Raw genomic sequence first — 11,677 nt, 5'->3', positions numbered from 1 at the left:
CCGGAACTGCTCTCATTGGTCTCAGGAAGGTAAGTGAACAGACTTTCGGCATTTATAAGTGCAATCCTTCTATTTAGGCATGTGGCCAGAGTTAAAGGATAAACACTAGTGTAAAGGGCAGTGCTTGCTGTGGCAAAAATCTACATATTGGCTCTGGGCTTTCAAGTTATCAATGATTCAAGTGTAATAGTTACTCACAGGACAGAGATAAAGAACACAGATGTTAGAGCCAGACTGTAAAGCTTGGCCCTTGCTGTCCAGGTAATGCTGTCCAAGTCATCTACCCTCCAAGGCTCCGCTGCATCGTCTAGAAAATGGAAACAATAGAACAGTCTGTTAAGAGCACTACAAAGAGTGGGTGTGGTGGTGCAAGACCAGACTATGTGGGGAGACCCTGTCTCAGAAAGATACACACCTTTGCCAGAATCCAGGCCAAGGTGGCTTCAACTCTGAAGACTGCACAGGACACTGACAGAGATGGATGCGTTTAGCTACCTTTTTGGAGGCGGGAGTCAGAGAAGGAAGGAGTGAGTCACACATGAGGGAGGGCAAGGAATTAAGGAACTCACAGTTGGCTCTCCTTGAGCAGTGTGCTCTGTTTCCCAGAAGGGCAGCTTGAAGCAAGGGCAGGCTGGTTCCGCTCTTGGAGGAGAGTGTCATGAAGTCTAGGACGTATAGGCTGCCCAGGGGAGAACCTATAGAGTTAGAGAGCCAAGTCCACACCTAAGAAACCTATAGCCAGATCTATCATGATGGCTGTTAGTGTAAGACAAAGATAACCTGGGGAGAATGTGGGGGAAGGGAACCCTGGTGTGGGGTCGGTAGAGATGTAATTTAGTCTAACCATCATGGAGAACATGATGGTGGCTGCCCAGGAACTAAAGGTAGACCAGCCATAATCCAAAGTCCCATTCATGTGTACATTCAAAGGAACTGAAGTCAGCGTGTCACAGACCCATTTGTGTGCCATGCTTATTGCAGCACTAGCCAAAAATAACCAAGCTATAAAAGCAGCCTAAGTGTCTATCCTAGTTTGTTTTGCTGCTGTGATAACACACTGGCCAAAGCCAAGTTGGGGAGGGAGAGGAGGGTTTTTTTTGGCTAACACTTCCAGGTGACAGTTCATCACTGAAGGAATGTTGGGGCCCGAACTCAAAGCAGGAACTTGGAGGCAGGGACTGATACAGAGACCATGGCGGAATGCTCTTTACTAGCTTGTCTTAGTGGCTTGGTCTTTCTGCTTCCTTACACAACTCAGTACCATCTATGGTGTGTGTGTGTGTGTGTGTGTGTGTGTGTGTCCTGCATCAATTATAAATCAAGAAAATGTCCCACACAGACATTCCCATAAGCCAATCGGATGGAAGTGGTTCTGCGATTAAGGTCCTTTCTTTCCAGTTGACTCTACTTGTGTCAAGTTGACAAAAAAACTAAACGGTGTAGTGTCTGTCATTGGAGGGGTGGACACAAAATGTGTGGTCCGTTACACAACGGGAATGCCATTCCACAGCATATACATATTTCAAAACATCATTTTGCAGTCTGTAAACACATAGAGCTGTTTCTAATTAAATGTTGTTTTAGAAGAGAAACTGAAAACCAAACCCAAAGCCACAAGCTTTTTTTTTTTCCCTGCCAAATTTCTGGCAGGGCAGTTCCTGCTCCAAGGGCCTCTGCCTCTGCCACTATTGGAACGCCCTTTCCCATTAAAATTTCATTTCTCCTATTGCAAACATGTTGATTGATGGCATTCTCAGTGCACCCTGAACAATACTTTCCCCAGGAGCAGGAGCAGCTGGGCTCACCTGAGACCTTCCCTGGTTCATAGCTCCTGCAACACTGAGCCTACATACCATGTGCTGCCCTCTCTCCAGGCCCTAAAACACAGTAGCAAGCCTTTAATAAATGGTGGCTGTGTGGGCGGGTGCGCCGAGCCTGTGACTTTATCTCAGCTGGAAATGAGAAAAGCAGAGGACAAATGCGCTTCACTGTTTTGCTCTGAAAATTGGGTCCTTGCCACATGGAAGACGGTGGCGCATGGATGGGGTTTGTCTAACCAAGGAGCTTACAGTCTGTGGAAGTCATTTTGTAGGATGACAATACAGTAGACCGTTCTTCATAGAGCACTGAGTGTTGTAATAGATGAGACACTTGGATACGGGAGCTAACCGACCTCAGATGGCTTCTCATGACATTAGGCAGGAATCCATGGTGAGGTCAGAACCAGATGCCATGTATTTAAATGTGACAGGGAAGGAAAGGAAAGGGAGGAGAAGGAAGAGAAAGGGAGGGGAGGGGAGAGGAGGGGAAGAGAAGGGAGGAGAGAAGAAGGGAGGGGAAGGGAGGGAAGGGGAAGAGAAGCAAGTGTAACAGGAATGGTTGGCATAAGCTAACAATGGGTGTCCCTAGGGAGAGAGATGGAGGAGTGGTACAGTGTAGGGGTAGGGGTGGGGGTGGGGCAGCACTGCTTCAGGCATTTAGGTGGTGGGACTTACCGTGGTTCCAAGTACATGTTAGTGAGGAAATCTTTTTCTATGGGAAGGTCATGGACAAGGGAAATGGGCGTGCTCAAGTCTGGAGGTGACTTTGTTTCCCTGCGGTTGGAAGCTGAACTTCATCCTCACAGAGAGTCGGACGAGTAACAGGAGTTTTAGCAGAGTGCTTAGCAAGGTATACAGAGCTAAGTAGAGATTTTTCAAAGAGTAGCCAAGCCAGAGAGCAGCAAAAGCCAACTGATAGCACGGAGGAAGCATGAGCGTGCCACTGGGCTGGTATGGGTGGGTGGAGCCCGTATGGGTGGGCGGAGCCCCGAGGTCTCTGAGGAAGTAGCTGCTCCTGGTTTTTGATGAGGCAGTACAGCTAGGACAGGGCTGGTGGCTCATGGGTAAAGGCTGATGGGGGCTGATGATTGAGTGACAGGGAACCCCGAGAAAGGAAGTCTGGTGACAGGAGGACAGGGGAAGGAAGTTATACAGCTGGCCTCAAGCAGTGTGCTCCTTAGGCAAAGTAGTAAGTTGCCTCAGTCAGCTCTGTTCCCTCTCTGTGTCCAGACTTCTGGTAAGTGTTCTTCTCTGCTAAGCATCACCGATGTGCTTCCAAACCACGAATATTGTCTGAATACCTTCTTTGTGGCAAGCACCATAAGGTGCAAAGGTGATAATTACCTTTTAATTCTGGTAAACAGTTGACAATCATACAATGGGTATCTGACTTATGTTTTTAAAAAATAGATTTTTTTTGAAAATAGAGTTGATCAAGTTTGTAACATTCAAAAATTTGTGTATCGCTTCAAGGACCAGGTTGTGCTATGATTTCACCTGATTTCTTTAACACTGGGTGACTAATACCCAGTTAGCATCACACTGGGATCTATTTAAGATGGTGCAACACCAAGCATAAAGACTGCCTCGTCCTCAATAGATCTCAGTTAAATTTGGTCCAGAAATCTCTAGCTTTCTGGCTCCAAGAAGGAACATACTATCTTGGCAGCAGCTTGGGGCATTGCAGGAAGCCCATCCTGAGCCCTTAGATCAAGAAAAAGAAGCTTACTACACTTCCGAGGAAAAGAAGGCCAGTGGCAGATCAGAAAGGCGTCTTGAGTCAGAACCTGGAGCTGCCGGTCTGGAGTGAGAACTGGAAAAAGAGAAGGCTGGTCTCGCAGTCCTGTGTGGGATATGAGGGGCTCCGTGTGGCTTATCCAGTCCTGCATTCAGGCTGAGTACTGAACCTTTAGATGGTCTCTGTAGTTACCCCCCTTCCCCTCCCCCCACCCCGCCCACTTCGAGGAGAGCGTTCTCGGCTCATTTCCATTGTCAGAAAGCTGGAGTCACTTCACAGGTACCCTGCTGGTGTCAGGTTCTTAGGAGTTTAGTTGGCCTCAGCCTCTGATACAATCAGGTTTCTGAATGGGCAAATCAGAGGACCCGCTCCCCTCCGTGTGCCTATTGCCATGGGGATGCCACCTCAGGGAGTATTAAACCCTCCAGTTCTGCATTTTAGAGCTAACTCTGCCCCCTGGGTGTGGCTGCTAGGCCAGTGAACACCTACAGCCTCAGCTCCCACCACCTTGTTAAAAGAAACTCTTTAAGAGTTTGAAGGAAGGTGGCAGCGATGGACCTGTAAGGGAAACACGTGGCCAGGGCCTGCTGAAATTTTTGTGTGTGTTTACTTAAAATTTAACAGAGGGAAGATCCCTAAAGCAGCCTACGTGCCTTGGGATGAATCCTGAATGCCAGCGCCTCCGGGTGGGGGTGGGGGGCCCTCTAGTCTTCCAATACCCGCTATTCCAGCGCGGTTACTATGCTCGTGAGCGTCCATAGCAACCGCCTAGGGCAGGGCTTCCCTGCTGCTGCCCAATCCGTTTCCTGCGACAGACCCTGGCTGCCGTTGAGTGGTCCATGGTTTGATGTTAAGAGGGGCAGGGTGATTAGGCTTCTAAGGTGGCTGAGGGTGGAAGGCGCACACAGGTAAGTGGTCTAGGAAGGTTCTGGCCCCACAGGGCTGCGGCACCTGCCTAGGGGTCCTGGATGTCTCACCCTGGGTCCTCAGGCAGCCCAGGCCCGCTGCCCAGTCCTGTGGTCCAGGAAAGGGACATCTATCCTGTTTCTCACCTTCTTTTCCAGGGTGTAGGTTGTGTCCGAAACCCAGTCCGTCTTCCCAGTTGCTTTCTAAGCCTAGGCTTCTAAGTGGCCCAGGGGAGAACATATTTCCGAAATTCAAACCAAGGCTGGTGTCCTCTGGCACTCTCTCCCCCGAGACCACTTTCAGTTAAATCTTCCTTGCATTTTGGCGGTTAAAACCAAAGCCCCTCAATGCCATCCTTGGCACTTACGGTGTTGTAATAAGCAAACACGTGAGAAACTGGGAACATTCTTTGCCTAGTTATTGCAGAAAGGAGGCTGTTTTATTGGTAGGTAGAGTATTTGAGGAATCTGGTGAAATATTCTATCCTTCTTATAAATGAAATAACTCGGCGAACAGCATCTGTATGCCAAGTCACCCCGTCCACCCCTTAAACGGTTATAAGCACAACCGTGGCCTATTTTGTAGATAATCTTCTCCTTTCCCAGGGCACTCACTTATCAGAGTTTAATATTTTCTGATACTCTGGATATTTTACACTTTTATCATGATGTATCTATCCAGACACCAGCACATGGTGTAACTTTAAGTTTATGTAATGTTATGTAGCAGACACTGTGGAACAGATGTACTGTCAGTATACCTCACATCACCTACACATCTTCCCACTCATAGGCTTTTGGTTTGCTGTCTGAAAGATACCAGAGAGGGCTTCTTGGACAGTCTAATCGTTTCTGTTTCTGGGTGCCTCTGGGTATACAGCTGTGGCAGTAAAGCAACCGGGAGTGTCGTTTCCAGTGTACTAGATCTGCCACAGAGAAGAATTCTTTTGCATCCAAAAAAAAATCTGTTTACAGATAATTAAATCTTTCCTATGTTCATATTTGACCTTGAAGTTTCAATATTTCATATTGAGAAACAAGTCCTTGTTTCTAATTTTGGTGTTTGTTTAAAAGGCGCAAGATTTCTATGGTCTGTGGAGAAGCCTTAGCTAGTTGTGGTATTTATTAACATATGTTTCTGTTGTTAATCTGACACTGTGGAAGGTACTAGAACCAGTGGACATGAGGGTCTGTGCGTGAGGCTTTTGCGCCTGTCCCTGCCGCTGCTCTGAGGCCGGGTGTAGAGAACAGCGATACATCACTTGTGTTTTCTGCAGATGTTCTATAGGTTTTTGTTCCTTTAAATATTTATGATCCTGAAACCTTGACTTAAATGTGCTGATAAAATACATCCATTCAATACATCATCTTAATTGTAAATGGATCTTTCCAGTACTTGTGTTTGCTATGGGGTTGGCTCTATCTTTAGCAAATTTAATATTTATAGTTGAGCACTATAGCACTTTCAGCACGTTAATACCTGCTGATCACACACTGAATGAATAAAGCCCAACACGGACTTTGTAGCACGTCTCATTTCTCTGAATGCTCTTTGGTAGTGAAAAAAACATAATCTATTTAGTAATCTTAGTGGAGCTCTGGCTGGCCTGGAACTTGCTATGTAGACGAGGCTAGTCCCAAACTCCTAGAGCTTTACCTGCCTCTGCCTCCTAAGTCTGGAATTAAAAGCATGGGCACCACACCTGGCCCAAAATTTATTAAAAACAAAAACAAAAAGCAATTGTATGGTCTAGGAGATGATTTCTATAGGTACTTTCAGTTGTTTCCCAAAGACCTTGGGAAACAAAGATCGAATTTCCTTGCAGAGGGGAGATGAACACCGAGTTAACAGTCTCAGTAAGAGTTGCACATGCTTGTAACAGACACAGTCAGCAAATTAATCCCGAGTCTTCTTAAAGCTGAGGCATGTGTGTGTGTGTGTGTGTGTGTGTGTGTGTGTGTGTGTGTGTGTGTTCGTCAGAGGGCAGCTTGCAGGAGTCAGTTCTCTCTTTCCACCATGTGGTTTCTGGGAATTGAATTCAGCTCACCAGGATTGGCTGTAAATGCCTTTATCCTCTGAACCATCTCTTGGTCCCATGCTGTCTGCTATTAGCATAAAGTTAGGTGGGAGTGATGTTGCCCTATTACCTTTTGCATATTTGCTCTGCTGGTGGTAATATTCCTAATTTGTCCTCTCTTTATTTTGGTAAGTCTAGCCAATTTGTTAAGTTTGTTGGCAGAGTGATATTGTTTTTCTTTTTTCTATTTATTCTTTTTCTGTTTCAGAGATTTTTTTTCTCTCCTTTCCTATTTCTTCCTTCTGCTTTGTTTTTATTTTAACCTTTTAACTTCTTAGATTAAAACACAGATCACCAGTGGCACAAACCTTTAATCCCAGAGAGAGTTCCAAGACAGCCAGGGCTACACAGAGAAACCCTGTCTTGAAAAACTGAAAAAATAAAGATAAAACAGAACAAAACCACCATAGATCATTCATCTGAACTCATTACTTTCTAGTAAGAATGAAGACACACTCTTCGCTCTAGTAACGAAGAAAAATGACTCTCCTTTCCCACAGCCATCAGATGCCATGATAGCCCCTTGGCTAGCAGTGGGACTTTCTGAGATGCCCCACCACCAGTCCACGCTGGCTTGGTCTCATGGAGGTCCTGTGCATGCCGTCACAGCCACTGAGAATTCATGTGTGCAGCGGCCCTTTTCGTGCCTAGAAAACAGTTTTAATATAGTAATATACTACCTTAGGCTCTCACAGTTTTTGAAGGTATATAATATTTTCTAAATGTTGCTCAGTGTGCTTACTAATTAAAAATACTTTATTGTCCATGCTTTGGGGCATATCATTTGCAATTTGGGTAAATTCTTTTTCTAATTTTTGCTTTTCCCTTAATTTTCATAGCTTGCAGTTTCTTCTCATTCAGCTAAAGATATTTCCCAATTTCCATGTGATTTCTCCATTGATTCATGAGATTTTTAAAAATTGTGTTGTTTAATTTCCTATTATTTGGGAAAATTTTAAGCGTCCATTATTGACTTATAACTTACTTTTGATATGTTCAGAAAGCACACGTAACTTGCATGATCTTGGTAGTTTAGGACTACTGAGATTTCTGGCTGGTGACAGCCTGCATTCTCCGTACAGGTGGCAATAGTGTGCAAGACTCCATTTGGGGTGGGGCGCTCTGCAGACACTGTGGGTCCAGGGAGTGTAAAGTGTTTGACTGAGTGTTAACCAGGATGTCTTTTCTGTGAGTCACAGTGCTGGATATCCAGCTGTAACTGTGGACTTGCCCCATCTGATTTTAATCTTGTCAGTCTTTGTGTTACGTATTTATGTCAGTGATTGCACAGACATTTAAGATCGCTACGTCTCTTAAGACGTTATTCTTATTTGTTATTATTAGGTGTGTGCAATGTGGGTCAGTCTGAACATCCCGAGACCTGTTGTCATACTTTGCCTAAACGCACCCTCAGCATGCTTGTCTCACCTTTGCATTACTATTGAAAATAACAAGAACAGATTAAGGGGCAGAGGATTAATTTTGCCTCATGGTTTCAGGGGATCACTTGGCCCCTGTGCAGGATGATAGCCGAAGAGGATGGGTCAGAAGGGCTGTTGTCCATGCCCAACTAGCAAGCAGAGAGCAAGCCAAGCAGCCAGGGGCAACACACCATCAAGGACTTGCCCCTTGTGGCTTACTTTCTACAGCTAGCACCTGCTTCCTAAAATGTTTCTGCAACCTCCCAGAGTGGAATCACCAAACTGGGGACCAGGCAGCAGCAAGCCTGATCCCATGGCTGGCTTTTCATGTTCAACCCACACTAAGTGCTTCCAGCTCAGGTACTTCAAACGTGTGACCGCTCTGACGTCTTCCTTGAGGGTCTCCCAGGAGCATCACAGATTCCAATCTCACTTGTTTGAGTTCAGAGCTCATCTCTACCTTCTCCGCTCTACAGCTAGTTCCTCCAACAACTCCACGCCCAGTGTTTGGCAAAGTGTGAGGAGGGTACCTTGATCCATGTGCCAGCCATGCCTCATTAGAAGCTCACGTGTCCCCGTGTAGGTTTCTAAGCTGTATTTGTGTTCTCCAGTTCTGCTTACAACTTCTGGTGGTTGAGGCCTCTCCAGAGTCTGGCCACCCTCTTGGCATGTGAAGCCTGCCAAGCTATGATCCATTTCCTGTGTTTTCCCCATGGTTATCTGGAAGCTACCTCCAACCATGATGGTACAACAATCAGAGGGGTCATTTTTGCCTCCTTCCTCTCTGGGGTCAGTCTGTGTTACCTGTAGCCCAGGGTGTGTGAGAAGCTGTTCTGTATATTGGATCCAGGTTTTCAGACGAACAGTTTTGACTAGTTCACCATGGTTGTAGGTGGGAATCATGTTTTGAGTTTTTAAACATTTTTTTTTTAGCCTCATCCTACCTTCAGATTTCCTAACCAATAACAGCTCAAAATATGGGATGGTGGAGAACTTTGGTAAAAGGTCACCGAGGGATGGTTTTCATGCCATCTTCCTGGGTAGCTTTAGAAGATGGGCCACTGGAGCTCTGGGCGTGGCTACAACAGATCCTCCGCCATCCCTCCCTAAAACAAAGTTCTGTGTGCCTATCGGGTGGCTTTTTCTCAGCCCTCGGGTCTCATATTCCTTGTGAGCCAGCTGTGTGTTTTCCGTTTAACAATCTTCACTTGTGATGTCTCAAGATGGCAGCATCGCGGGTGTTAGGAGCGTCCACGGTGGCATGCCACCCTTCAAATCCCACTGTCAGTACCAAGTGACCCTGTGGATTTGGGATTCTTTATTGGGCACTAACCAAAGCCAAGCAGAAAGGTTTTCACTAGAAGAAAACTATGTTATTTCTGGATTTGACAAGGGAAACGGGTTGGAAAGAAGGCAGACTTAAGGTCCCCAACACCTCAAGTTGCTTTGAGCTTGCTTTAAAGAAAACCACTATTTAAAGTTTCAAACTGAAGTGGAGAGATGCCATTATAAAGTGACTTGGAGCAAAAGGAAAAACAGACCTGGGCCACTCTGTCATGGGCAGCTACTCTATGATGTGGCCTGAGTGGATTTTAACCTGGACACAGTTCTACAAATCAGCTATTCTGTGGTTTTGGTCAAAAGGTATCCTCGTATAGCTATGTAATCATTGAGGGACTTACTTATTTTTATCTTCATAGTGCATCAAATTAAACATGACTTGATTCTGTCACTTTTCAATAACAGGTTTATAGACATTAGTGCCCCAGCAGAATTATACTTATATTCTAAAAAGTGATGTCACAGTCTGTGATGTCCTGGTCTTCCTAAGAGGTCCTAGCTATGCGTTCAACTAAAAATAAACAGTGTGTTCTAGAAGGATATGTACTGCAATTAGGATAACTCTGTTTTGTATTAAAAAAAAAAACAAGTCTGCACACAGAAGGAGCACATAGGCAGATGCGTATGATATATAAATAACATTTATTTACATGTGAATGAAATACTTTGAAAGGTTGCAGCCACTAACGAGCCATTCACAGTGACTCCTTCTGAGTAGTTACTGGATTTTTAGGGGGAGAAGGGAGGCTTGTCTTTGACATCTATTACTCCTTTCAACTGGTAATTTAAAAGGCTCACATCTGTTGTCCCGACAATGTCCCAGATATCCCAATGCTTACTTAGCATTGCCTGTCCCTCTAGGCCCAAGGCTGGTCAACAATTTCTGAATCAGAGACCCTCAGAGGTGGGTGGTGTCTCTTACTCTCCCTGAAACTGCACACCAGCCACCCCACTGCCATCGGCCCATGTGCCTCTCGGTAGGACATGATGGAGCAGGGTGGGTGCTGCTAAGGAATTGCTTACTGCAGTGCTGCTCAAGCAAGCCAAAGAAGGGAGAGAGTGCTAGCATTATCCCTTGGGTTTGTAGACAAGGCAGCAGGAGCTCAAGTCATTTGCTGATCGCCGTGCAGCAGGGGCAAGATTTGAATCTGCTAATGTATAGGTAACTCTCTTTTTAAACCTGGAGACACACTCGGGATTTGAGTTTGTGTGCAACATTCCTAGTCTTTTCATTTAAAGCATTTGGATTTCAAAAGTGTAAGTGGCCAATATAAAAACACACTACTTTCAGACATTTTAGAGGCACGGGGTGGGGAGGGACGTTGGGGGGATGGAAACTTTTAAACTTATCACCGGGAAGTACTGACAATGCATGATTAAAAAATGTCTAATGAGCTCAGGGGCACCGACCTTTTATATGTATATTACAAGAGTAGTTTATTTGATATTCTTTCCTTCCTTCCTTCCTTCCGTCCTTCCTTCCTTCCTTCCTTCCCTCCTTCCTTTGCAGGAGAGATTTACAAATTGTGTTTGGGCGCCATGGAGCCTTTAGGTTCTACTTTAACGGCTACTTATGCCCGCCCTCAACCAGCATCAAGCAGCTTTCTACCAACCATTGGTACCATGGCATCAAGCTATCGGGACTCCTTTCCCCACCGCAATTTGACACACAGCTTGAGCCTTCCATGGAGACCAAACACATACTACAAAACGGCCTCCAACTACCCGAACTTGGCCCCGTACTGCACGAGAGCTCAGAGAGTGTGTGAGAGCAGTATGCTCCCCTTCGTGTCCAACAGAACCACCCTCTTCACAAGGTATGCCCCGGATGATTGGTACAGGTCCAACTTAGTGAGCTACCAAGAGTCCACTTGCTCACGGCATAATTCAGAGAGACTCAGAGTGGACACATCTCGCCTCATTCAAGACAAATACCAGCAAATCCGGAAGATCCAGGCTGACTCTACCCACAACTTGGGAGAGCGTGTCAATGACATATCGTTTTGGAAATCTGAAATCACGCATGAGTTGGATGAAATGATTGGAGAGACAAATGCACTTACCGATGTCAAGAGAAGGCTGGAGAGGGCTTTGACGGAGATGGAAGCCCCTCTGCAGGTGAGCGTGAGAGCTGGAGGAGAAGACCCTGCAGCTTAGCCATTATGGGTCATTTTCAGCAAATCGCATTTCATGTTGCCTATAGAAACACTATTCACCAACAAATGTGTAAATGGGGTTGGTAATGGCTAGCCATTTTTACACATATCGTGCACAGTGAGTTTCTGGGCAAATTCTGAAAGCAAAGCAGACTAAAGAAATACCATTAGGCTACACCCTGTTTCCACCTGAACATGCCATCTTCTTAGCCCTTAAA

At 45.6% G+C, this 11,677-nt stretch overlaps 1 protein-coding gene across 2 annotated transcripts in view; it reads left to right on the top strand.

Moving 5' to 3' along the window:
• Nucleotides 1-11,677, top strand: part of TEKT3 (tektin 3) — a 46,696-nt gene that overhangs the window by 5,751 nt on the left and 29,268 nt on the right. Inside the window, exons 1-2 of one of the 2 annotated variants that reach the window (XM_084760907.1) lie at nucleotides 4,323-4,466; nucleotides 10,814-11,421. In XM_084760907.1, the coding sequence (XP_084617033.1) occupies nucleotides 10,843-11,421 (579 nt within the window). In that variant the 5' untranslated portion in view covers nucleotides 4,323-4,466; nucleotides 10,814-10,842. Of the gene's footprint in view, nucleotides 1-4,322; nucleotides 4,467-10,813; nucleotides 11,422-11,677 lie in introns of those variants that run through there. The other variant, XM_084760906.1, reaches the window with a different exon arrangement.

The sequence above is a fragment of the Acomys minous genome, assembly GCF_964271855.1.
Source record: "Acomys minous genome assembly, chromosome: 16".
In the NCBI taxonomy this organism is placed as follows: Eukaryota; Metazoa; Chordata; class Mammalia; order Rodentia; family Muridae; genus Acomys; species Acomys minous.
This window is presented reverse-complemented; position numbering and strand designations above follow the sequence as displayed.